The following is a 27531-nucleotide window of genomic DNA, read 5'->3' as shown; positions in this document are numbered from 1 at the left end:
TTCATATGCCCCTATAGTTAGTTTTCAGCTATTGAAATTGAATGTACAAATCTGGCTATGATTTCACCCCTTCTTTGTGCACTTGGCTCATTTTTAATCCTTAAATGGATTAAGCTTTAGGTACTTTGAGCATTTTCATACTTTGACAGCAGTACAACATCTTTGCTTTCTTTCTTTCCTGCGATTGGCCATGTTTCCATACATCTCTGCTTTTAGAAGTTTCAGTATAAATAACACACTGGTGTTCTGCCATTCTTCAAAGAAATTTCCTAACAGCATTGACTATATTTTCATATTTTATAACCCATGGATTATTTGTTACTATTTTTAAGGCTGTGATTCAGCAGCAAGGCAGGTCATGTTCATATGCAGATAATGCCAGGAGAGATTTACCTTTAGGGAAAAATCTCTTCTACCCAATCACACGCCTGCTTCTCCCCCCCCCCGTCTTTGATTTTTGTGATTTGTTGAAATCTAAGCATGTATTTTCACAAGGGCACAAACTTTCTTTGCATGTTACCTGTAAAAAAAAAATAGCAATTGTATTTTGCAAAGGCTGGACAAATCAGTCTAATCATTTAAAACTTAGTCACATCTCTTCCTCTTTCCACACAGATTATTTGGTGTGAGAATATTCAACCTCTTTTTTTAATTCCATCAACATTAAAAATAAATCATATCCTTCCTAAGTCATACTTGTCTTTGAGCATCAAAGGGACTAGGTCATCTAAACATCATGGCATTAGTTTGTGGTTTGGGATATATGATACTTGAGAAATTCTTCATGTTACATGTGCAAATCCATGAAAGTCAATGAGTTTGCATTTAAGGCAGCTTTCCCAGCGGAAAAAAGTAAACGTCTTTCTCCCAGATTGCCTCTTGTTGTTGCCACAGATGGGTGGGTGGCTATGTAGTGAGTTGCAGCTGGGAACGGATGCAGATGAGTCAAGTGGATCAGTTCACTGCCACATAAAACACAGGAGGTGGTGCTGGGGCTGGTGACAAAGCTGGTCTTAGATCAGATGCTGCATCCCTCTAGCTACAGTGAGGTGGTCATCTCTAAAGAGGCTGCATAATTTTAAGTCCGTATGGTCTCTCTGTTGATGGGGACTGCCACATCACAAATGATTTGGGACTTTCAGTTTTTGTGATGATGAAATTTTTCTGGGAGCCCCGGTCATGGCTCACAGAGCAGAAAAGACAGCAGCACTGTGGTCTTCAGCCCACCCAGATAACACACCAGTACGGAGAGTATCTGAAGCGCAATGTAAGGCAGTAGTAATTGCTGTTGGATGCCGTAATTCAGCAAGCACATGATCACTTTTTTTCCCATGGCAAAATTTCTGGTGGATGTTCTTGTCTGGAAGTAGCTGTTTGCTAATTGTTTGTTCCATGCTAGAGAGTGGTTCTGCTCAGTGGTAGGTTACATTACTGCATACAATTTGCACAGCAGCTTATAAAGCATTTTGGGTCTTTCGGGGTGAGAAATCAGTTACGTAAATGTGATTTTACTTTCAGATTCTCAATAATTTAGATCATATCAGATAACTAGTTGTTTCTGTACTGCGTTTGTCCATTTACTACCTAGTAAATTCTGTTTACAGTTGCTTATGCAGGGCATAATCTTTTTTCTATTATTTTTTAATAGGCAAATGGCTTTGCATCATTCTATTCAATTAATAAAATAAATAAATAAATAAAAATTCAATAAATTAATATCTAAAGATGTAAAATTGGGGAATTACCCAAATGAGTAGATCACACCAAGTCAAAATTAAATGAGTTTTGCAAAGATCTGGCAAATTTTCCTAGTCTGCTCATACCAAAATGGTTCACTTACTCATTTTTGTTACAGTTTTCATCAAATGGTTCTTGTTGGTGCATTCACAGTCAGTGACATTCTCTATCTCCCCTCAGAGGTCTTGTGCTTCCAATACAAAACAGTCCAGGAATCTTTCTGATCCTTAAAAAAAACACCCCAAAACACCTTAATGGACACTACTGAAAAATGTGCAGCAGTATATTCAATTGCAGTACTTACTGCATTCCTTAGGACACAAGAGTTTTGTTTGATACAGTTCACACTGAACATTAGCTTGGTGTTGATATTATCAGGATAAGTTTGGAATAGACAAAGCTATCTATTTCATATGGTATTACAGATAATATTCTGTAAAGCTTTTGTTGCTTTATCAAATACTCTGCTTCTGCCAGGGAAGAGTTTTTAGGAATAATCTAGACAGCTTTCAATGTATTGATCATACATGAAAAATGCCTGACGTATTTCTCAGAGAAGGACTCATTTAATATGATTAACGCTATCAAGAATCTCATTGAATTGTTGCAACTTTTCATACGTTATTTAGTTCCTTGTTATCTTTTAGTTCCACTGAACAGGCATAACCAGAATCCAATAAATACATTTTAAAAGCACCTAATGTAATTTAGCTACATCAGATAACGCATCATTTTTTCAAGTCCCAAGTTTTTTCCAGGTTACAGGAGAACAGACAATAAGCCAGCAATTTTGACTTTTTAACTCTCTCTTTATTTTGCAGTGGTTTGAAGATAAGAACAGTCTGTCTTTATAGATGTGTTTAATTTTACATAGTACTTCTAAACTATCAGCTTTTCATGCCTGCTAACCTTAGGTGTTACGTCATTTGTCTCATTTGACCATGTCCAAGCCCTCTGTAGATGTTACGGTCCACAGCGTGATGCTTTTATCCTGTGACCAGTCTATCAAGTCACGTGTATGTAAAGTTGATCATAAATGAGTTACCTGGTCAGAGTCACCCACCATTGTACATTTCAGCCAGATGACATTATTCTAACGTGTTTTTTCAGGGGTTGGAACATGCAACTTTAAGTTACCGAAATCCAGGCAAGGGATTAACATTTGAAAAATAGTAATAGATGTTGCTAATTTTCCTTAGGAAGCAGCACCTGCTTTGTCCCATCCTTTTCCTTTGCATAGAAAACACCCCCGAGCAGCACGTAGGCAGTGGGGGGAGGCTGGGGAAGGGTGGTGCCCAGTGCCCTGCAGTGTTTGTCCAGGCCAGCCCAGACTCTGCTTACGTTAGAGTAGGTCTAGTAGCAAACCCTTCACACCAGAATGGTTCATCCACTGTGGTCCCAGTTGGCCAAGCTGCTGAGAATCTGCTTTGAATTTCTTGTATGGTTTGTTTTGTGATAGGAAAGCGAAGCTTCCTTGTCCCCACCGTTGGGTCAGCAAAAGCTCTCCCACTTGCTGGATCTATTTCCATTTTCGACAGCCCAGGCTGTGCCTGAGGCACAAGGGGACACCCACCCGCTCCAGGTAGATGTATGCCTTAGGGACGTAATAATATATTATGATATATTATCTATAATAGAATGTTATAGGGATGTAATAGTATATTGTTATATATAATATAGTGTTACAGATACTACATCTGATATTAGTGTTATTGTATCTTACATTAGTATTTTCCTTTGCATTATACAGTAGTATCTCAAGTATCATTCTTTTAAAGCAGAATACTCAGGGTCCTGTTCAACGAACTGGGGCCCAAATCGGAAAGAGAGATTCTTTTTTTTCTCCTGATCAAGGTATTTAGAGGCAAGAGATGAAACATATGTTCATTTTCCAAATATATTCCATTAAATGTATGGAGAGAGATTTTGTAGTGAGGTGCTTCAGACATATAAATCTCTAGAACATCTAAATAATACTCCATTCACTGGATTTTTTTCTTTAAACTTTCATGCAAAATGGGCAATGAAAAATATATAGGAACAGAAGAGTTTGTAAAATCAGACGGTTAGATGCTATAAACATAGTTTCATAGAAAAACAGATGCAAAAGATCAGATAGAAAGGAAGAAAAACTTTTTCATCAAATATATGGTAAAATTGGTGTCCAGTCTTAAGAGGTGTCAAAGTTTGCTTTCCAAATCCATAATGCTGTTGATGTGGCCTGGAGCCTGGGGAGTTTGGGGTGCAGCAGCAGATCGATCATTCATTCGTGCGCGTCATGGGGAGGTGTCGCTCCCCGGGGAGCACATTCCCATGGCTCGGCTCACACTGTTGCTGCGTCTGGTCTTCATTAAGTTTCCAGCTTCAGCTGATGAAGTACAGATGTGAGCGGCTTTCCAGGGGGAAGAAAAGGAGGAGGAGGAGGGGAAGAACAGGAAATTCCCAGAGCATGAGTTGGGGGCAGGGTAAATTATTACTTGGAATTTTATATGCGACAGTGGGGCCAGGCCTGGAGAGAAGAGTTGCTGCCTTTTAGGGATGCAAGGCAGATTCGTCTTTCTTGCTTACACTAACAACTGTTGAGAGATAAACCGTGGGTTTGCCTGGGATTTAAGTGAGCCTGTTCTGTACCTCCTGTTTCTTGGTCCTTAACCAGACCAGCAGTAATTTACCCACATTCCAAAGGGGCAGAAAAACTGACGGGCAGGACCCTTGCTCTGGTGCTGGAGGTGTCCGCCTGCCATCTCAAGGCTGAGGTTGTTCTTGAGACACGGAGAAACATGGAAGTGTGTTGCTGATGCTTCCTGGATCGTTCTCATCTCTAAACCTATCCCTTGCCTGCAGGCCTGCCCGCTTGTGCCAGCAAGCCTGCCGGGTACCTCAAGCTCAATAGTTTGCAAGGGAAATCTCTAAAAAAGAATTTGGCGCTATAAAAAGTGACCATTCTCTCTGATCAGTGATGTTGTGGAGAGGCTGGAGGTTTCTTTTTGGGGTGAAGGTAAAACTGAGGTTCTGGCTGAAGGTCCCCTGGTCTTTCTGCAGGAGCTGTGGTGGATCAGTCCCAGTGTCCTGGTCCTCGCCCAGGTTTGGGAGCATGGATCTGCTGCATTAACCCCCTGTGGTTTTGGTGAGACACAGTCCGTGCCGTTGCACAGCTGAGGCTTGGTTGCGGTGTTCTGTGGTGGCCAACAGCTCTGGGGTTTGTGCTTCTGTTAGGCAGTGAGACCTTCTGTGTTATGTGGTAGTTTGTTTTTGTAAAGTACTTTGGTTCTTTTGCATTTCACAGGGTGGTGTTACTCTGGGACCTTTCTAGATTTTAAATACAATCTAATAAACAATATCTTAAAATAATAAATACAAACAAATATATTAATAAGCATGTAATATCTGCATATGAAGATGGTCTTTGCAAGCAAATAGTATGTTGCTGTGTCAGAAATACTTGCATACCTTAGCAGCAGCGTAATGAGTGTGGTGGTAAAATGAGTGGACTCTCAAAGCCGAAACAGTTTTCTAGTATTTTGCTGCAGGAAGAAAATTGAAATCATACATGTATGTACCTTAGCAGAGCAGTGTCCTTCTTGTGACAGACACGTCTGCTGGAGAGAACCAGCCTCTGCTGCAGCTTGCCATGGACCAGGGGAGAAGGTTTGGCTGTGGGTTCTCCCCCATGCAGCTGCTAACAAAGCCATCCTTAGCTCCAGTCGGAGAATGGGAACTCCTCTGTGCAGAGCAGGGCCAGGTTCGTTAGAGGAAACATTCTTTCAAGCGCTTCTGGAGGGCAGAGGCAGGAGAAGGGATGGTCAGAGGGAGGCAATGTTTTCACCTTTCATAGGTACTTGTGCTGGTGAGCTGCTCTTAGCCTGTCTCTTGCCTTGGTCTCCGCGCTGAATGAGTCTGTGCAAGCACTGCTCTACCGTGAACACTTCCAAATTCAGTGTCTTTGGTCCGGTTTGACCACAGTGGTGAATTCTGGTGTGTGCTCACCATCTCTCCAGCTGGGACTGTCAGAAAGGCAGTGCTTGCCAAAATAAAACCTAATGCAGAGCACATCAACTGGAGATGTTTCTTCCTCTGTATTTGTTGCACCCTGCTGCTGGAGCCTCTCAGGTTTGTTTTGCAAATGATTTGGAGTGGAGGAGGAAGAGGTGGGATGGCAGAGCTCCAGCTCCTCAGGGCAGAGGTACATCTGGGTGGTCCACTGCGTACGGCTGGCATGGGTGCCGAGGTGGCCCACAGGCAGGCTGTGCGCGGGGCAAGAGCTCCCAAAGAGGAATCCTGGGGGCAGCAGCTCCCACCGTGTTTTGAAGTTGGCAGGAGGCATTGCCATTCAGAGAAGCATAGTGCAGCCGATAGATGATGAGTACATCTTCTAAGTCCTGCTGTGTGTCTCTGCACACTGTTATCTTTTAACTTTGTACTTTAAAATACACTATTTGGTCTATTTCCTTTCAAAAGTTTCCATTCTCTGTAGTCTACATAAGATTTCTCATCTGCTTGTCTGCTCAAGCCCCTGAACTCTCATCTTCTTGCATTGGAATTGCGAGCTGTCCAGGCTCTGAAAAATAAAAATTTTTATTTCCTTTCAGAAACTTGCTGTTAGTCAGTTTGACAAAGCACAGCACAGGCGTGCATTCCTTCACCCAGAGTGAAATGGCTAGTGGCAACTTCTTCTGGCATGCTACAAATTTTGGAAAAATACATTTCTTTTCCTTGTGCATAGCAAAGCACAGCCATGCCCACACACACAATATTTCACATCTTTTACTAATGACAGAACTCTCCTTTTTGATCACACCCAGGTGATGATATCTGACACAACCTAAATGTTCTCTAATGGTGGTTTTTCTGCTTTTTCCAGTTCCAGATACAGCCAGTGGCTGGAATAAAAGAGAAACCAATTCCAACTTTTCAAAAATCAGGAAAGTCACTTCTGCTGATAAAAGTCAGCATTTCTATATTGAGTGGCGATGCATAGACTTACACGCAGAAGGATCCAGTGCTGAAGTTTATGTAAGGCCTTTCTAGTTCAGAAATTACTGTGCTCTTTCAGTCTGCCCCGAGTCTGGGGGACTTGGACATGTTGGAGCAGAGCATGAGAGGAGGCTGCATTTGAACCACACTCAGCATGGACATGCAGATATAAGAAAGTCAGTAAAATGTTCAGACATGCATTTTTGCTTTTCTAAACAAGGAAAACTTCTGAACTATCTGAAATTTGCCCCTGATTTATCACTTCTGATCCTATTTTATTTTCTCTATACTGTTTTGGCCTTAATGTCACATATTTATGTTGATTACTACCTGAAAAAGTTATACCAGTTGTAGGTGCAAATAAAAGATGCTCTAATTGTAAAGTAAATTAGGAAAAACATTTTTTCTCTGCCTTTCTTTATTGTATGTGTTTGACAGCACGTCGTGTCTCATCTGCTTCACTGCTTCCCGGTTAGTCACTTTCCCCTGTTTGTGCAGGGCTTTCCCACAGCAACTGGGCAGAGAAAAACATTTTAATCATAGGAAAACTGGAAGGGGATTTGCTTGCAGATGCGGGACGTGAAGTGTCATTCAACTTTTTTATCTTTTTTTTTTTTTCCCTGCTTTTATCACTTACGTACTTATTTTGTGCCATGGTGGTATCTGAGAACTGTATGGACCATACCTCTGCTGAGGTTCACACACTGAAAAAATCCCACATTTTGAATGCTTATGGTTTCTATTAGTCAAACATATTGCACTTTATTCTGAAGAGCCTCAAATGTAAACAGAATCTATGAAAATCTTTGCTTGTCACCCCATGTAATGGTCAATTGTGTTGCGGTCCCTTGTTGAGCAATGCCGCCCGCTGAGACCTGACGTTCCTGTATGGGAGTGCAGTGCTCAGCCGGTCCCTGCCTCTGTCTTGGCAGATGATTTTGCAATGTTAAGTGGAAGCTCTTAGCCCTGAGGAGTTCTCATTCTGAGCATCGCAAAGCTTTTCTTTGTGCCATTATTTGTGCAAGTTTTAAATCAGAAGATAGTTTGGTTGGTTGTTTCCTACACATCATTCCCTGTTATTGAGTGCAACTATTAGGCTCCTAATAGCTGTTCCATGTTTGAACTATGCAGGACAGTAGCAGGATGTTTCCAGTGTAAGGTTTATGTCTATAAGACTTCTCATAGTTTTTCTTTTGAATTCTGAACACTGATGTGGGGGTATAGTGAATGTCTATATGTTGCAGCTACAGCAAGAACCACAGTGATGGACACATGAAAAATGCTTATATACATGCAACCATAACTGCTTTTGTTTAGACATTGGTGTAAAGCAAAACCTGCAGTATTTCCTTACAGCTGTGGGCATTCAGCTCCAGAACTAACCTTTATGTCTGGGACCTATTTCTGTTCCTTTTCAATCTTCACACAGCAGCTGGAGTCTCTTTGTTACATCCAGCAAGTGTCCAATGTACTAAGAGTTTTCCCTTTCACGCTCTCCTCTTTCCTTGCATCTTACCTGCTTAGTACCCAAGCCTTAACAGTGACACCAAAACAGCTCTCCTTTCCTTTCCCATTTCTTACAGTGAGGCTGTCTGGGAGAACATGGCTCGCATGTGCGTGAAGACTCAGAGGCTCGATGTTGCCAAAATTTGCCTTGGAAACATGGGTCATGCAAGAGGAGCTAAGGCATTGAGGGAGGCTGAACAAGAACCAGAGCAGGAGGCCAGAGTGGCGGTGCTGGCCATTCAGCTGGGCATGCTGGTAAACCCCACTGACCATACGCATCTGGGAATATCCACCCTGCTTAACTAGAGACAAAAATGAGAAACTGGTCATTTTTTTAAAATTCTGAGACACAAAAAGCTTGGAGGGGAGTAAAACCTATTGCTAGGTTTCCAGGGAGTGATGAGTAGTTCTGACAAATATTTTCCTGAAGTTGAGCTTTTATCATAGGGAAATAGGCATCTCTTTCAGCATTGCACAACCCCGTGCTGCACGATTCCTGCGTGACACTCATCAGGGGCTTTCCCTGAACTCCAGAGGGCTCAGCGGTCACCTGAGCCCTTTTCATGTTCCTCAAAGAGTAGATGAGAATGGGTGTGGCAGAATCTGATGCCTGGAAATAAGACTACCAGGAGGCATAACCGCCTAAGGGTATAGCAAATTAATTTGTCTGTTTTATTAACTGCTGTACAGAATTTATATGGGAGTTTTACTCCCATACGAAAAATTGCTGAATGAAGGAAGCATCTTTTAAGGATGGTTTACGTGTGAAACATTAAACAGAAAAACTGTTTTCTTGGGGCATAATTCTTCCAAGCTTAATCATTCTAGGTTTGACTGGATTAAAAAGATGTACCTCAAAGTATGCTAGCTAAAATATTTCAACAAACATATTTTAAGGTCCAATTTGGGAAACACAAGTTCCCTTTTGGCAGGTTTGTTTGTAGAGTGAAAGGCTAAAGCTGCATTCTGCCAGAGAGCAAGGGCTGGCTTAAGACATTTAAGCAGTTTAGGCAAAATTGATGTTTCCTGCAGAGTTGGAGAGCTCTGGCAAGTCACAGTTGCTGCTTGTGCTGTCCCAGGGATGCCTGCTCTACTACAGTTGCCCAGATCTCCATCCCAGCTTCTCCCGTCATGGGAGCAGTAACTTGCCTGGGTCCAGCACAGCCAGAGGATGCGGTCAGGCTGTTCTCCCCGTACTCTGGTGCACAGGGCAACTGTCCCTCAGACCTGTATCTGGAGCCCGACCTGGCAGCAAATACATACCAAAATGGACCTTGTCTTTCCTGTGTGTCTTTACTGAAGTCTGAACCCATTCCCCTTGATTACCAATAGAACTGAGATCTAAAATGGGTTTGAGACCAGAATTATCATGTGGATTGAAAACTGACCAGATCGCTATTGCATTAGATGAATGATAAGAGCCTGTATTCCACTCTGTTCACCTTTATTTAATGTCTTCATCAATGATCTGTAAGAAAAGCAGAGATTTTTAATTTGGGAACCATAAAAGATCCAGGCATATGATCTGTAAGAGAGAAAATCTGGGAAGGGAGAATTGATTAAATACCCCACGGTTCACTGGAAATCACAAATTAGATAAAAAATGGCAAGGTGCTATGACAACAAAAAATCTGTTTGGGGCTGCATTTGAGGAGACACCACATCCTGGGGCTTTGATTTGATAACTTCTGTCTAGGTATTTGTTGCAGCTACAGCTGGAACATTAACTTTCACCCTTAAGTATCTCATTACCAGAAAAAAAATGTTGACGAACTGGAAGAAGTTCAGAGAAAATCAGTGCAGATTGTTAAGCTCTTGGAAAGATTTCACAGACAAGGAAATCTTTAAGATAGCTGAATAATTAGAATTTGGCTTAAAAAGGTGTTTAGCAATCTACAACTATTTTAAGAGTATAAATGTTGGCGAGACAAAGAGTAACTATTCTGAGTTAAAGTGAAGAAGAAAAGGAAAATTCAAACTAAATGTTTGGAAAAGCTTCCTGGCAGAAAAACCTATGAGGCTGAAAAGTGTCAATACTCCTTCTTTTGGACATTTAGATCTATTTGGAGAGGTGGAGGGGAACTGTAGTAAAACGAATGCAGTTCTGTTGCTTTTTTTCATCTCGTACAAAGTCATAGTGCAGGAATCTTCCTTCTCTACTTTCTATGCTTTTTTGAATTTGAAACAATAAGAGACAGAAACTATTTTTCTGTCTTGGACAGATAATCTCAATTTACTAAATATAGTGTTCAGCTGGATAGCAGTTGGGTGGAGCAGGAAAATGCTCCTTCCACAGGAGTACCTCTCAAAGCATAAAAATAATAGTTCCAAATTTGCTCGCCCTTGCGTCAGCATCGGCAAAATCCTCCTGTTCCAATTCTGTCTTAAATTAATAGCATTTTTTTCCCCAGAATGGATCTCAATTATCCATGAGCAGCATTGCTGCCTCTGAGACCTGCTCAGAGGTTGCAGGGGGGTCCCCTGGCGTGTAATGCCTTCTTGCCAAAACCCCTAGTTTTGGCTCAGGACCTTCTCCTGGACCTCACCTCTGGGTAGGCAGCGTGGCTGTTAATTGTAGCCCCACATGAGCATACCTCCCCTTTCTGAAATGGTTTACGCTCCTGATGACAGCGTTTAATTGTTGATGGCTTGGTCATGTCACCCACCCCCCCACAGTTGATACCGTACAGTAAATGCCAGGATCTGAGTGCTTTCCTTATTTTCACATAAACATCCTGTTTCCCAGTAATGTGCTATTCCAGGCTACATATATTTAGGTGGTTAACCCCCCTGCCTGAATTATTGTTACTTTAATTGCATTACAATGACCTGCACTAATAAACTACTCCAAAGTGCAGTGTCTGTTGTGAAGGACACCTCTGAAACACCGGTCGGCGATAACGAGGCATCTGTATGCTCTGCTTCCAGGAAGATGCGGAGCGACTCTACAAGGCTTGCAAACGTTACGACCTCCTGAACAAGTTCTATCAAGCCTCAAACCAGTGGCAGAAAGCCATCGAAACAGCTGAAGCTCACGATCGGGTTCACCTACGCACCACGTATTACAACTACGCTAAGCACCTGGAGGCAACCGGAGAGCAGAGTCTTGCACTCACCCAGTAAGCACTAGCCTGTGGCACCCAGGGGATTTAGAGCCTTTTTCTCTCGTGAAGACTGGAGGCAGGCTAAGGAGGATGTCTGATGATGACCAGCAATAATTAATTAAAGTCTTTTCCTGTTTCTGGCGCTTTCTATCTCATGGAGTGAAGCGTTGTTACAATAAACTTCCCAGCACCCTCCCAGGCTAATAAAGCTTAGCGTCAGAAAGGTTAAGTGTCTTTTCAGGGCCAATAGTTGAAGCCCACTGATATCCAATCCTGTACTCGTCTCTGGAAGACCACTGCCCTCTGTTCCTTCCTTTTCCATGACAAAACCACTTGTTTACTTCTCCTGAGAGTCCCAGACACAACTGCTGTGGCAGAATTTAGTCTGACTTAGGTGCTTCTGGCACCTGGTCCTCTCCTGTGACTGATGAGTCCTTAGAGAAGTTAGGAGAAGTGATTTTTTTTTAATGTCTTGTATTTGTTGTTTGAATTCTTATTTTAATATATTTTTTATCATGTGAAGCCTCACAATGTAATAAGGTCACTTCTGTTCAGAGTGAAAGTAGAGCTCTGATGTGATCAGACAGACCTGTTTTAGGTGATCAAGGCAGGCCAGGAGGTGAGCAGAGACCCCAACAGTAGATGGTGGCAGAAGTGCAGTGAGCTCTGGGTAGTGAAAAAGAGGCTGAAGTTGCAGTGGATGGCAGCAGCACTAGGCAAGATGAGGAGCCCAGGGCTCTTGTGACCTTTTCAGTCAAGTGTACAGGGATGTTCTTGATGTTTGGGGAGCTTTCTGGGGTGTTTCTTTGAACCATCACTGGCACTTTTAAAGTATTTACTGTCCTGTGATCATTTTGCCTCCCTGATTCCAGGTGCCTTGCAGGACCATTGAACTTTTTATTTTTGATGGTGCTGGCAGACTGCAACTGGTCTTACAGAGAATGCAGTAATACAAATGAAGCAGTGTTACCAGTGTTGGCATTCTATGGCTGTCAAACATCATGAAATGGATTTTTTACACAGGAAGTGAGCTAATATGAAGGTAGTAATTTCTCATCTAATATGTTCTTCTTCTCTACAGCTATGAGAAGTCAGACACGCATAGGTTTGAGGTACCCCGCATGCTCTCTGAAGACTTACAAGCCCTGGAGAACTATGTCAACAAGATGAAAGACAAGTCAGTGCTATGCTTGTTCCTTCTCCCCAGTGGGATTTTCAGGTCTGAAATACAACTTGTGAAGAGAGGAGGGAAGGAGGAGTATGAATCCTCTCAGCCGCGAGTTCAACCCCTGCCTTATCCGTTAGGATCCTCCTCCAGCTTTTCAGGACTATGCTAAATCTCACTCAAGAACTGCCACATTAGATATCTAGGCTGAACTCCCTCACAGTGCAGACCTTTGAAGAGCACCCCTGAGTTGGGGGTAAAGCCTTGTTTACATTCTAAAAAAATGTATCATCTAGTCTTGAACTCAAGATCACCAGGAGTGAAAAATGCAGTCTCTGGCAATTCTTGTTACTGCAGTTAATGTTGTTGCTTTTTTAGGAGCCTGTGGAAATGGTGGGCACAGTATCTGGAAAGCCAATCCGATATGGAATCTGCACTAAAATACTATGCGCTGGCTCAGGATTATTTTTCCCTAGTCCGTGTCCACTGCTTTCAGGGCAACATTCAGAAGGTAAGGAAGGCAGCCTGCTCCCATCTGCTTCCAGAGAATTCTCATTCCTGGGATGAGCATGGGCAAAAAGTAAAGCTATATGATTTCCTTTTCAGGCTGCTGAAATAGCAAATGAAACGGGGAATTGGGCAGCATCGTATCACTTGGCCCGCCAGTATGAGAGTCAGGATGACATCAAGCAGGCTGTACATTTCTACACCAGGGCCCAGGCATTTAACAATGCCATCCGCTTGTGTAAGGTATGCAGAGAGGTACATTTATGTCCAAAAGCAAAGTAGGATTCTATCCTTAGGCAGCATACAGAATGGAAGTGGTACAAGTTGTTTCTGCCCATTGTCTCTTGTGAGACACTGCTTGCTCATATACAACCCACTGTGAAGATGCACCTGGTTTCTGCTTGCATCTCCTGCAAAAGAGGCATTGATAAAGGCTTGGTTATATGGGACATTATTTTTCTTGTATATCTCAACAGAAAACTGCCTGAAACAAATTATCATTGTTGCAGCTCAAAGTCACTTGGGTTGGTATAGGTTTTACACAGAAGGGAGCTGATGGGCTACTGTGTGACAGTATAAAGGTGTAGGCTTGCCCGAAGACAGAATTATGAAATCTGTTTGCTGCATACCTAAAGCCAAGTCTTTGCTTTTGAATAGGATAACAATTTAGATGATCAGCTGATGAACTTGGCTCTTCTCAGCTCTCCAGAAGACATGATAGAGGCAGCCTGCTATTATGAGGAAAAGGGGGAGCAAATGGACAGAGCTGTCATGTTATACCATAAGGTAAATGTCGTCTTAGTAAAAAATACCAAATTTTAAACCGAAGCAGTTCCTACAGCAGAGGAACATTAAATGAACTGTAGTTTTTACTATATGTACTGTTCAGTAATTGTTTGTTCATAGTGGGTAATGCTTTATTAATCCTCTCTAGGGTATCCTGTAAACTGATTCTACAGTGCTTACTCTAGTCTTTAAAGACTCATTCTTAATTTTGCAGGCAGGACATTTCTCCAAAGCACTGGAGCTTGCCTTTGCCACGCAGCAGTTTGGGGCCCTACAGCTAATTGCTGAAGACCTGGATGATAAATCAGACCCAGCTCTGCTAGCCCGTTGTTCTGATTTTTTTATTGAACATGCTCAGTATGAGAAGGCAATGGAGTTGCTGCTAACAGCCAAAAAGGTAAGGTCCAGCATCTCTGGTCTCTCTGTGCACAGGTAAAGAGCAGCGCAACAGGTGTGTACGTGCACACACATACATTTATCTTTGTTTGTAAACAGATACGCAGAGATATTTGTGAGGTTTAAAGTTTCCTCTCATGCCAATGACTCATAGGGTGGTAGCCCACTGGCTCAACTCTAGAAATGGATTTCTGACTTTCTATCTTATTTCTGGCTTAAAACCTGCAGATTTTGCACTCTTGGTTAAAAAAAAAACCCTCCTACTCTCTAAACTAACATATTTAGAGACAGGAAAATTATAACATCCTCAGTCAAAAAAAAAAAAAAAAAAAAATCAATGCTGTCCCTTATGTCATACCACCAATGTAGTTAAGGCGCTTACATTTCTCACCTAAACTTATACGCACTTCTACCATGCCCTCATTTATTGTACTGGCAACTCAGCCTTACCGCTGGGTACCAAAGCAGTCCTAGACCCACTCCTCTTGAATGAGGTCCTATGTCTTACATTCTTCCATGTTTTGCAAGGGTACAGCAGCCCTTTTCCAGGCTAAAAGCTCTTGTATATCCTACTCAAAATTTGTTCCTAAAAGGGAAGTAGCAAATTATTTAACAAAATCTTTCAAATACCTGTATTTATTTTATTTGCTGAAAACCTTAATATAATCAACCATGCTTAATAAATCTGTCTTGTATGTCTCTGAGAATGTCACATTCAAAGAGATGAAGTGGATGAATCTTTAGTGCCAGACTAGTGTCCTCTGAGAAAACAGATGAGAATCAGTGGTCTTCATGGAAGAGTCAGGATGCTTAACTACACAACAATGTTCTAGCTAGAGCACCCACAGCTGTTAGCATTTGTACTTTCATATAGCTAATTTGCGTACATTACAGCACAAGGAACATAAGGTATCACTGTGGTGTTTGTAACATCTCATTGCTTTCTCATTTCCATTAGTACCATGAAGCTCTGCAACTTTGCCTGAAGCAGAACCTGACCATTACGGAAGAGATGGCTGAGAAGATGACGGTCTGTAAGGACTCCAAGGACCTCTCTGAGGAGGCCCAGAGAGAGCTGTTGGAACAAATTGCTGATTGCTGCATGAGACAAGGCAATTACTACTTGGCGACCAAGAAATACACGCAAGCAGGAAACAAGTTAAAGGTCAGCCTGGCTACATAGCAAAAAAAGCTGAAGAGGCTGAGCCTATTACCTTCCTAAGATTTCTCAAAACACAGGTGTTTTGAAAAGTAAATCTTGGAACAGTCTTCATACAGTAGACTATCCAGACGGGGCCTCCTAGCCATTTTAGCATAGCTTATGGTTTTGCATTCATAATATTTTTTCCCCCCTCTTCCCCCCATGCCCCCCTTTCCTTTGCTAGGCTATGAGGGCACTGCTGAAATCTGGAGATACCAAGAAAATTGTCTTCTTTGCGGGAGTTTCCAGAGAGAGAGAGATTTATATCATGGCAGCCAACTATCTACAATCACTGGATTGGCGGAAGGACCCCGAGATTATGAAGAACATCATTAGCTTCTATACTAAAGGAAGGGCCCTTGACCTGCTCGCAGGTTTCTATGATGCATGTGCTCAGGTACACCCCCCTTCTGTGGCTGCTAAAGGTGTTTGGTTTAGTTCTGGGGCAAGACATTCATCTCATTTCTCCTCTTGCAGGTAGAAATTGATGAGTATCAGAACTATGAGAAAGCACAAGGAGCACTGACAGAAGCGTATAAGTGCCTTTCAAAAGCAAAGACTAGAAGCCCTCTGGAAGAGGAAAGCAAACTAGCACATTTGCAAAGCAAGATGACCTTGATTAAGCGATTCATCCATGCTCGGAGGTGAGCTGCAGTATTCAGAGCATGTAAACTAATGACAGAAATATCATACAAGAAGAAAAGTTGTACTGGTACCTACAGTTTAATAAATAAATTGCATACTCGCTTCTAAAAGCTGCTGTTACATTTTTCTAGCAGGAAGCCTATTATGTGTTTTTTTAAAAGTGCTGTTGACATTAAAGATGAAAAGGTAACCTGAAGTATAAGCAAGTGTATGGACTGAGAAGAGCGTAGCTCTGTCAAAAAGGCAATTACAAAATGTAACACAGTAAAAAAAAAAAAAGTCTCCCCCAGACTGTTAAGTTTCCTTTTGCTCTTTACTAGAGTTTACTCTGAAGATCCCAAGGAGGCAGTCAGACAGTGTGAACTTCTCCTAGCTGAACAAGATTTTGACAACGCCATCCGTCACGGCGATGTCTTGGGATTTCTGGTTGAACATTATGTACAAGTGCAGGAATTCCATATGGTAAGTTAATTCTCAGTTCTTCCAATCTACAGAGCCTGTATTTTATATATGCCAGTGCAGCTTGGTATAGCATGATCCTCTCATACGGGACAACATTCCATAGTAGAGGCTCCTTTACAGGAGCTAAACTGCTCAGCACAGTGGGGTAGACCTCAGGAACTATATCCATATTAATATATTTTTCATTTCATGGGAAAAAGAAAGCTCACAGGACACAGAGCATAAACAGTGGTGGATTCTTCAACATTCCCAGTTATTAGATAAGAACAGAAGGGTCTGTCTGAGTGCATGTCTCGGCAATTACACTGTACTTCATTTGCCACCTGGCCAAAGAAGAAAAGAAAATTGTAAAATTGCAGTTATTTGAGGAACTGATGAATCATTTCTTTGGGGCAGAAGTCCCACACACACACCAGCATTTGGACTAAACCGTAACCTGCCACTATTACGAAACCTAAGGATGCCAGGTGCTAATTTCTCCAGCTGTGCTGATTGACCTTGTTTTCAACATGTTTTTTTGACAGTGCTTCAGCTATCGGAGAATGTAAAACCAGCCTTTAAAGACTCCTTCTTTTTTAAACTGAGAAAGACAGAATTGACACAAGTGACTATGAAAGGTTGTCATGTTAGCAAAGGCTACAACTCCTGGCTAAGCATTAGCACCTTTCAACACTAAGCTCCTGTCAAGAGCTTAGCCACACACTAAGGGTGGATGTTTTTCACCATTTTGCTGGGACTTGTATAGCAGTACCACCCCCATCCCGTAACAGTGATCTCTGCATTACTTTAGGCTTACCGGTATCTGGAAGAGATGCAGAAAAGAATTCCACCTATGAACCTGAGCTACTATGTGACTCCACAGACCATTGAGGCAGTTCACCGAGGAGTAGGCATTCCCATAAGCCGAACCCTGGTTCCAGAACAAATGTGCCACAGCAGTATGGAGAACAAGGAGGTGGAAGAAGAAGTGGCTGATGAAGTGGAGGACCCCTGACAACTTAAACTTAAACGCAAAGTTGACTTTAATACTAGGTCATTTATTCTGTCCGCGTTAGGGGGTCATACATCAGTCAACACACTGCTGTGACAAGGCTTTTTGGTTATTACCAAGAAATTTATTCTTCCTGCTGGACTGTACAAGCAACAGTATTGAAGTTAATATGTTACCTCAAACACTGCATACAAAGATCCACATGTATACCCTGTAATGAAGCTATTTTTAGTATTTTAATAAATTGGGGGGTGGGGGGGAACAACAAGAACTGCAACAAGAACTTCAGGCCTTTTTTCCGAGTACAGAAAAGAGCTGAGTAACTGAGGTGGAGACTCTTGAGTTGACAAAATTTTCAAGTACAACTTTGGTCTGCTAAGGCACTGATTTGTCATTCCCTATAAGTCAGAACTCCTGAAAACAATCTCTGTCCTGTTTGGATAGGAGCTTGGGTAAAAGTCAATCTACTCCCTTAATGCAGCATGAAGGGAGGCTTCCCCCAATCCAAAGCTTTTCTATTTAAATACATCTTAGGGTCACGTAGGCTAGAGCTACCATTTACAAAAATCTGGACTAAACCTCAGTATCACAGAATGGTTGGGGTTGGAAGGGACCTCTGGAGTCATCTGGTCCAATCCTCCCTGCTCAAGCTGCGTCACTTTGAGCCAGTGAAGCTTCTTTTCCAAACACCACAGTTACATCAAGCTACTCTGTACTAGTCAGATTTTTGGATGTAAATTTCTTCCCTGGCACAAGTAGGACTGTGCGAAGTGAAGTCCAATGTAAGCAACCCAGGTTTTGCTCACCTTTAAGCCTGTTACCTTGCCCCACGAAGGTGTACTTATTAAAGTCACTCTCATACATTTCATACCCACTAGCCCTTCTGCTTAGAGTGATTCTTCTTTTCCCCACTTTTTGACTTGCTTCAAAATTTGGGGTGAATATGAAGTTTTTAAATTGTATGCTTTCAGGGAAGACAAGTGGGGGAGATTTTAAGGTCAAAATCTGGATGTTAGTTATCCTTTAATAGAAACTTAGTTCTGTACTAAGATTATATAAAAAGAATTCTTGCTTTGTTCCTTCTTAACCACAGCACAGCTCTAGCTCAAGCCTTAAAGGTTTGGGGCATTTTCAGAACCTCAGTGTAGCTACTCAGTTCTTACATCTCATCAGCAGTATCATTCCCTACACCACGCCACCCCTTCGAACAGCAGGCTGGTAACTATTCTGCCAAACACTGACTGCTAGAAGACACGGGAGCCTTTGTTATGGGCATGTCATAGACTTAGCCCTGGGAGATAAGTGGCCCTCTCCAGTCCTCCTGTTTTTCTGACAAGAAGTCTGCTATGAGATCTTCCCCATATTTTTAGCAGAGTGCTCAAACCTGCCAAGGTTATAAATAGCTGGAGGTGGGGGCTGGGGCGTTGTGGGGAGGATGGCAGTGCGAGCCTACCTTCCTGCATCTGTACACTCCGTACCGGATAGCAATAGCTCACTAAATTGGCCTCCGCTACAAAGTCCAGATGTCAAGTCAGGTTTGCTGGCTTACAGCTCGGCACCCTTCCCCCCTTCTTCCTCTTCTCCAGCCAGGTGACTGCTGAAGAGGCCGCAGCAGTGCCTACACACATCCAGCTGGCAAGAGTATAAGGTAAAGGTCATTTCTTTTACCCTTCAGCTAGGAAGGGACAATTTTGAGTTTCTTTTTCAGGTTCTCCATTAGTAGCAAGTTCTGCAAGGCCAGCCTCCTGCAGTCCCCATCTGGATCTTTCTCCACCACATCTGCAAAAGAAGCAGCCACTGTTAGTTGGAAAATGGGAAAAACTGCTCTTCACCTAACACTTCTCCACTGTTTCACTGACCATCCCACTAAATGCAACAGCAAATGCACCTAACTCTGGGCTGGACATCAGCACTTGCAGGAATTATGTTAGACCAGAAGGCAAAGATGTGCAAACTTGATCATCTTAAGCAGTATGAGTTTAGCTAAGCCCTGACTGTCACTTGTGATAATGCTCAGTTCATTCTTGTAGCAGAAACAAATAGTCAATTGGGTTGAAACACTATAGAAATTGTCTAACCTTGCATTCCATGGGATAACCTCCATGCCAGAATTTATACTTGTGCCCCTGAGCTACACATAACCTTTCTACAGCTGACCTACTAGCATGAATGCAGTTTGCAATTAGAAATCCACTTAAAAGCCTAAAGTCTCCATTCTGCCAATTCCTGCAATCTAAACAAATGCTCAGTGCTCCCTCCTGAAATCTGTGGTCACACTGCCCTTCAAAAGGGGGAAAGAAAGAGGCAGACCCCAAGTTTCAACACATTCTCCATTCTGAGATTAGTCTTCTGATAAACCAGTAGTTCTTTCACACTTTATGCAGCATGTGAGGGAGGGCATGAAGCTGCTTCCAGCAGCTGTTATTTCAGGGGCCCTTAATGGGCCTGCAAAGTAAAAATCAGGATGCATGCAGGATGTCTGAGCAGGGGGAGCCTGGAAGAGCAGAGAGTCTGTGTAAGGATATCCTGTACGCACAAGCAGTGTGCTCAGAGCCCAGTACTGTCAGCCCAAACACATGACTCATTCAGATGGAGTAGGGCTATTTATAACCTCCGGGAGAGCTTCACGATGGTGTTTCCATACTCCCTCTACAGAAGGCAAAAAGGGCGAGGCTACAAGACAGATTAGTACAAGCTCAAACGCTAAGAGAGTGGTGTTGGCACTGTTTCTAATTGCCATGAACATGGACCTTGAACTGCTGCCACTGAAAGGGAGGCACAGGGCACCAGAGGATCATTCAGGTCCTTACATAAAACAAACTTACCTATGACATAGCTCTACAGCACTTGCAAGGAGTGGGGAATTCCCTCAAAGTCAGCTGCTGAGGAATCAAAGGAACTGTTTCCTAGAAATGTTTAGGTATTCCCTCCCTCCCCCGGGAAAGATTAGGCTACTCAACAGTCGGTCCAGCATGCCATTAAGGGCAACAACAGACAAGTACAAGGTGGATCCTGGCCTCTCTCCCCAGCTGAAATGTCCCAAAGCATCCACTAAGTAGACAGTATCGTGACAGTGTCTGAAGTAGTTTCTTACACCACAGTGCAAACACTTTCTAACGGGAAACAGTTCTAGTTACAGCCCAAAGGCTGAAGGGCAGGAACAATCAGTCATATTCACATAATGAACTACAGCAGTCTGCATAGGCTGTGATATAATAACAAATGAGCCAATTTGTAGATTTCTACTAAATGTTTCATGGGTAACATTTTCTAGCCCACTGCTCCTCACTGTGCTTTAGCCATAGCAAGAGAAATGTAGATGCTTTAAGCTGAAACCCAGAGTGGTGACTTCTCCTGGCCATTAGGCGTGGTTACTAGAAGGCTTGCATGCCTGACTGCTACAGCAACAGCTGTAATACATGACACCTCTTGCAAATCTTGTCTGGAAGAGTCATGAAGCAACAGCAAGTCTGCTAGCTCAAAACCATGATTCAATCACAAAAGTAGGTCTCTAGTGACTGACTTCACCTGTTGGAGCAGCAAGGAGGAGCCCAGTGCCTCCCTATAATAGCTGTTTTACAACAAATAGCAAAGGCATAGCCCAAGAAGCTGTTGTGTTTCAGGAAGCAGCTCTAGAAGCCCTTTAAAATTACACTTAAATCATATCTGACCAGATGGGGAGCCAAGTTGTATTCTTTAAGGTTTCTGAATGGCTCCTACAACAATTTCCCCTTCTCCACTATACACACAACTGTGATCTTATACTGGTCTCATTCCCACCAGGATCTACCATGCAATTTTCATGCAAAAGCACGACATCTAAAGAGATGGCCATTACACTACCTATGGACATAAAAAGATGCTACTAGCTCTGTCATCCTCTCCCTTCTAAAAATAACTCATTAAAAACAGATTACACAGACCCTCATGCTGAAAATACATTTATAACATTCCTGGAAAGGCTTTCCTTGGCAATAGCAGTGTTAACTGCAGAGACAAGCAGATTCCTCAGAGCACACCATGTCATGGGAAAAGTAAAGTTTTTGGCCCCACAAGGCAGCTCTCTTCCTTTTAGAGGGCACAGAGCTCCACAACCTGCAAGGATCAGAGGCCGGCTGTGTCAGTGTCGCTTCCTGCCTGCTCCCTGTGGGAAGCCAACTAACCAAGAGCGAGAATGGTGAAGGAAACCAACCCAGGGAGTCACACAAGGTCCACTCAAAATACAGTGGAGGCTTCAGAGCTACAAAGCACAGTGTTATTTCCTCTTGTACTTCCAGCACACTGCAATACCTGACCACCAATTTGTACAGTTCCAGCCTACCAGAACCCACAAACATAGCTTGTGTTGATCTAAGGTGTGTTGGGTGCATCATGCAAAGTCATTTGTTGTCTTTCATAGGTTGTTCTTTCTATCAGCAATAGGAAGTTAGGAGATGGGGCCATGCTCCTCTTCCTCCTATTTTTAGCACTGATGAAACTCATCTTCTGTGCACATGGTGTAAATGGGCCATACAAGCCTTGTATGTTGCTGCTGGACAAAGTCACTGCCTGGATGTAATATGCAGTATGACAATAGTTTCTGCAGCTTCATGAGATGGGTGGTTGGACACTTAGAGAAAGGGGGTACATAATACATTTTGGGATTCTTTTTGGTTGGCCTGTAAGGTGAGGATAGTCACACTTTGAAATGCCATATGCAGCTCTCAGCTTATCGTTTAGATACCTTGGTAATACATCTGTACAGCACACAGTGTGGTCTGGTATTTGCCCTAAACTTACAAGCACCGATAAATATGCTTATCATGCAAATCTCTGGTGCACAACACTAGGACATTACTGCTACAATCACAATTAAAGAGATGCTGCACAAAGACTGCATCACTACACAGAAAAACACTGGTGTACACCACCACATCTTACCTCCCAGCCAGGACTGAGTCTCCAAAAGCTCTTCTGTCATGTCTTGCAGAAGACGTTCCGTAGGGACACTAAGGAGCATGGAAGAGATACAGGACAAAAGACCCTGGCGCACATACCTGTTGGAGAAAGACTGAACTGGTTAGAGCCTGCAGCTTCGTGCTCTACCTCGATTTCCTCACCTCAGGGCTTCTCCAGTTTCAAATGTCTGTGATTATGATGACTTTTGCCATATTCCTACTGATTAGGAGTGTAATCATGCAGCAGCTGGCAGAGTGCCCACATACAGAGCCCCTGCCATGCTGTGGTGCAGGGAGCCTAGCATAATTCAGAGTCGCAGACAAGTCTGAGATCAAAAAAGAAATTGGATGTTTACAGCATTTTGGCTACATATCTTAGTTTCTTCCCAGGGTTGAATGCTTGAATTGAATCTAAGGTTTTCTGAGCTCACTGAGTAAACATAGATGAAACTGTCACATGGATAGTTGATCAAGAAATTTGTCATGCTTTCTACAAGTGACTGTATCTCCACACTAGAAGACACTAGCCAAGTTCATATGTTGGTCTGACATTAAAGCAATGCCTTCATTACACATTCTTGCAATACTCAGTCATAAGAACACAAGGCTGGAGGAGAGCATAGAGTTAATGCATTCAGTCATTGACATTCTCAGTCTGGTGCTAGTCTTAGACAAGGACAAACCATGGCTGGAGACTGGCTCACAGCTGATCTTTAAAAATGAAAGCATACAACTACAACTCACGAGTCAGTGTGGAAACGCAGAGCCCAAACAAACTCCAGCAGTGCCTTTCCCATTGCAGTAACTGCCTGCAAAACAGGATTATGACAGAAACACTGAATACCTTCACGTTCACACTGCCCTACAGAACTGGACCTTGAGATACACCATTGTGAAGATCAGGGTTGCAGTTAACTTTATTTTACAGATGAGGAAACTTAGGCTGTAAAGTGAAATGATGTACCCAACCTCCCCCAGAAGTTGATAGTTTTTCTACCATAAGCAGCAAAAGATAGCGTAGGGTTGTCTTGAATCCCATGTCTCTTTTCTGACCATTTTTTCCCAGCCCTTTTCACAACTTCTCAGCACACACGACTCAAACTTGCTGCCAGTCTAAGTGCAGCAGGCCTCAGAGCACACTGCTATTTCAGAAGGCACCTCTGAACTCCCAGGCTGGAAGCCTCTCCTGCTGTCTGCAAGCTCATGCAGCCTTCCTTACCACAGTGTTGACGGCCAAGTACATCAGGATTGCTAAAGTGTGGACCAGTCTTCCAAGGACAAAGTGATCTTCCCCCAGGAGATCAAATGTTGTCAAAGGCCTGCAAGTGCAAGATACAAAGTCCTGTAGCAGTGAGAAAGCTGATCAGTGCATCTTTGGAACAGTCAGGGTGGTTATGCAGGCTGAACTGTCCTCCACAAGCCTGAATCCCTACGACAACAGTCATTATACAGCAATCCCCAGTTTAACATAGGCCACAGCTGTTTGCTCTCATTTTTTGCTCCCAAACCAGTAATATCCTCTAGTCTTACAGCAGGTATCACTTATTCTACCAACAGGCTTTACTTAGAAAGAACTGAATGCAAAAGCTAGCACCACTGCCATACTAGAAACAAACCATTAAGACTGGTATTACAAGAATCTTGATTATCATGGAATCAATTACTCAGCCTTCCTCAAGTTAGCAAAGACTTAAGTGACTGACAATAAACTGTGTCCTGTGTCCTACAACGTGGTCACAAGGACCAGTTCAGGTGACAGGCCAAAACCTGAGACAGAGTTAACTGGTTAAAGACTGCAGTCTGAGTTCTGTGGTTTTGTGTGAACCTCCCAAGGTGGAGGGTCAGCCAAGATAACTGGTTTGGTATTGGTAAAATCATCTGCCTGTGTGTGCCTGCTGACAGATATGTATCTTCACTTCTGCAGGGTCTTATGCACTCCTGTCCAACAAGACTTCATAGGATAAGTTCAAGAGACCACATACCCCTCCTCTCTAAGTTTTATGCATGAGCCAGGCATCAGTGTGTTGTCACTGGACTCCCGTACAGCTTCTGGGCTTCAGTCTGCTGCTCTGAGGCAAGCAGAACAAGCAGAAAGGTTCACTCTGCAGCTGCCATGCCTACATCCCAAGGTATTCACACTTACCTGTCAAACTGCTGAATCAATGGAAAAAAGAAGTGCCCAACAACAGAACTGAACTCATTTGGGCTGGAAGCAAGTTCCGCTTGAGACTGACCCTGTCCAAGAGAAAAATGAAGTCTAGACACAACATGCAGCATTCGACTCTTCCACTTCACTGGACACTGTCAAGGCTATGGGTTCCTTGCAGCCATCTCATTTTCAGCCACTGCTTGCTTGTATGCCTATGGCTACTAGTTTCCAAACTGGATGGCTCCCTTCCCATTTCAGATCCTCTCACACATCTAAGTATTTTAGTACAATATAGCTCAGTACTGCTGGGCTAGATAGAAGAAACAAGAACATGCAAGGGATAAAGGAGTTTTGGAAAACAAGTTCTCCAGGATGAACCACAAGGGATTTCTGGGAACCAGGAAACTGGCATTAATTTATCTCCCTGAAAAGTAGGAAGGCTGAGACAGTCCAGTCCAGAGGCAGCTAGTCTGATGGAGGAGGCTCTAGGATCTGTGAGGTGCAGTCACAGCTCCCTGCAGTGGCCAGACAAGCTCAGAACAAACATAGAACAGCAACAACTATCCCTCAAGGCAAGGCAAGGAGTTCAAGGTTTATTCTCCTTTCCCTGCTGGAAGAGAACTACAAGGGTTGGTACTCTGCACTGAAAGATTCAGCCAGATACTAAGATAAATTTATATTTGAAGTTACACAGTCTTTCCTTTGGATTGGGCCCAATTTCACAGGTATTTTACTCTTTCCAGACAGAACTACAGCAACTCCTAGCATACCTATTTTTGCTGGATTTGACATTAGTTTGTTTCTGCCCTGGCCTCACCGTAGCAAATCTCCGAGTCTTGCTTTTGATCCTCTCATCAACAATTCTTCTCCAGTCCTTAGAGCTGTCACTTCCAGGAAGGAGCTGGATACAAGGGTTTTGGGCACCAGAATGCTTGGTCTTCCTATGGGATTTGGGATAGGACAGTTCCTGAGCTGCCAAAACCAATACCTAGACGAAAAAGAGAGAGGTTCTGTTAAAAAGTGGTAATCCTTGTACTAGAGAACCACAACAGAGTTACCTGCACGCAAACTGATAGGAACAGCAAAGCAGAAAGGCACAACAGGTTTAGAATGAAGAACAGCAAGGTAACTGATCCCCAAACAAACAGTTGGCTCTGAGGTACTGACCAAGCACTTGGTCACTTAGCCCTGAAACAGAACAGTGGCTCCCTTCTTCAGACACAGTAAGTGAAATGACGTAGGAGTCATCACAGGCAGATTGCTGTCTTTCAGAAAGTGAAGATATTACAGACTGATGATGTGTTAGGAAACAGCGGCTTCTCCTAGGCAAATAAGCATCCTATGTTTTGCATTCTGTGAGGAAGGATCACTGTACACATGGAGCGTAGCAGGATTACAAACGAGAGGGGAATGCCAGGCACAAATACTAACGTAAGACATTCCCATGTCTGCCTCCTCCTACGAGGAATACAGGGTAACCCCATTACATCTCAGGGAAACAGCACTGGTGCAACAGACACAAGGGAAGTGGGAAGTTAAAAGAAGAGCACTTACATCAAGAATGTCCATGCGCTGACGAAGACTGTAGTTCAGAGAGTAGAACTGGGAGGTCAAGTACTTTGCTACCTGTACAGAAAAATCAAGGCACAATGAACACAAACCCAGGCTGGAAACAGCCTTCTCACTAACTCTAAAAGCACTCCATTTCAGGAGAAGTCCTGCTTCCTGTTAGTTAACAACAAGCCTCCAAGAGAAGGGAAGAGACACGCTGTGCAAATAGGGAAAATTCAGACACTTTCACCTCTAGATTCTCCTGAAGGAAGTAAGTAGCTATGCAGAGGTACCCGAACAACTGCCATGGCAGCTTTGGCACTTTGAAGGAGACCTTACTGTGGCCTTTCAATACTTAAAGGGAGCTTATGAGAAAGACAGAGAGAGACTTTTTACCAGGGCCTGTACTGATAGGACAAGGGGTGAAGGTTTTAAACTGACAGAGGATACATCTAGACTGGACATAAGGAAGAAATTCTTTACTATGAGGGTGGTGAGACACTGGAACAGGTTGCCCAGAGAAGTTGCAGATGCCCCATCATAGGAAGTGTTCAAGGTCAGGCTGGATGGGGTTTTGAGCAACCTCATGTAGTGAAAATGTCCCTGCCCATGGCAGGGAGGGCTGGAAGTAGATGATCTCTAAAGGTCCCTTCCAACCCAAACCATTCTATGATTAAAATCACCAGTCAAGTGTTCTTCTAGATAAGCCCTCTGTGCCTCAACTTCCCTCTATGTGAAACCATCTCCCCTTCAGTGCAAGAAGTCCTTATCTAACTTGCCTTGTCAGCTATACTCATACTAACAGCCTCCAAACAGCTCCTCCAGTCCATTACAGCTCTTACAGTTTTCTCTTTCCTGTTGTCATCCATTGCAGATTCTTCAGTACATAGCCCATCTCTGCATAAATGCCGTCAGACATGAACGAGCTATTCTGCCACACTTCTATCAAGCTAGCAAGAGACTTCAGCTGCTTAAATTTTTGCCTGTGCCTCAAGTGGAAAAAGGAAAGCAGTGAGGGACTCACAGGTATTGGATCTGTGGTTAGAACAGCTACTTGAGCTCTCTGACGGAGTTCCACAAAGCCTTCAATACAGGTCTTCTCCTCCAGATGCAATAATATTTTTGCCAGCTCCACACTAACCTGCTCAAAATACAAAAAGAGGAATCAAATCCCTGCAGGTGTTTTTTTTTTCCTCACAGTATTTACATACCATTTCTAACGTTTAAGCAAAGAGGGTATACATGTCCATTACTTAGGAGGGGGAGAAAACACATTAAGCTAAATGCCATCAGGACAGATTTCCCAAAACACTGAACAAACCCCTATGCCAATTTCTCTGTCCACATTCACTTTGGCTTTTTGGACAAGTGGTGGCCTCATGATTTAGGAGGACTTGTCACTGTAACTGACAGGTTAAAG

General features: G+C 43.0%; 2 protein-coding genes across 2 annotated transcripts in view; one reads left to right on the top strand and one right to left on the bottom strand.

The window, feature by feature from the left end:
- The window catches only part of IFT140 (intraflagellar transport 140), an 85986-nt gene extending 67837 nt beyond the window's left edge, over window positions 1-18149 (top strand). The window contains 13 exon segments of the mRNA XM_010568557.1: window positions 8295-8472; window positions 11146-11336; window positions 12403-12498; window positions 12865-12997; window positions 13093-13236; window positions 13651-13779; window positions 13994-14176; window positions 15134-15340; window positions 15561-15773; window positions 15854-16020; window positions 16342-16448; window positions 16451-16483; window positions 17274-18149. Of these exon segments, the coding sequence (XP_010566859.1) occupies window positions 8295-8472; window positions 11146-11336; window positions 12403-12498; window positions 12865-12997; window positions 13093-13236; window positions 13651-13779; window positions 13994-14176; window positions 15134-15340; window positions 15561-15773; window positions 15854-16020; window positions 16342-16448; window positions 16451-16483; window positions 17274-17353 (1861 nt within the window). The 3' untranslated portion in view covers window positions 17354-18149.
- TELO2 (telomere maintenance 2) overlaps window positions 17214-27531 on the bottom strand; it is an 11476-nt gene continuing 1158 nt past the window's right edge. Inside the window, exons 3-11 of the mRNA XM_010568558.1 lie at window positions 27136-27252; window positions 26115-26186; window positions 25378-25548; window positions 24555-24646; window positions 23631-23730; window positions 23156-23220; window positions 22395-22510; window positions 19143-19253; window positions 17214-17393 (exon numbers count right to left, since the gene is read on the bottom strand). Of these exons, the coding sequence (XP_010566860.1) occupies window positions 19150-19253; window positions 22395-22510; window positions 23156-23220; window positions 23631-23730; window positions 24555-24646; window positions 25378-25548; window positions 26115-26186; window positions 27136-27252 (837 nt within the window). The 3' untranslated portion in view covers window positions 17214-17393; window positions 19143-19149. The remainder of the gene's footprint in view (window positions 17394-19142; window positions 19254-22394; window positions 22511-23155; window positions 23221-23630; window positions 23731-24554; window positions 24647-25377; window positions 25549-26114; window positions 26187-27135; window positions 27253-27531) is intronic.

The sequence above is a fragment of the Haliaeetus leucocephalus genome, unplaced genomic scaffold, assembly GCF_000737465.1.
Source record: "Haliaeetus leucocephalus isolate CR32 unplaced genomic scaffold, Haliaeetus_leucocephalus-4.0 Scaffold250, whole genome shotgun sequence".
Lineage (NCBI taxonomy): Eukaryota > Metazoa > Chordata > Aves > Accipitriformes > Accipitridae > Haliaeetus > Haliaeetus leucocephalus.
Note: the sequence above shows the minus strand (reverse complement) of the source record. Positions and strands in the feature narration are given on the sequence as shown.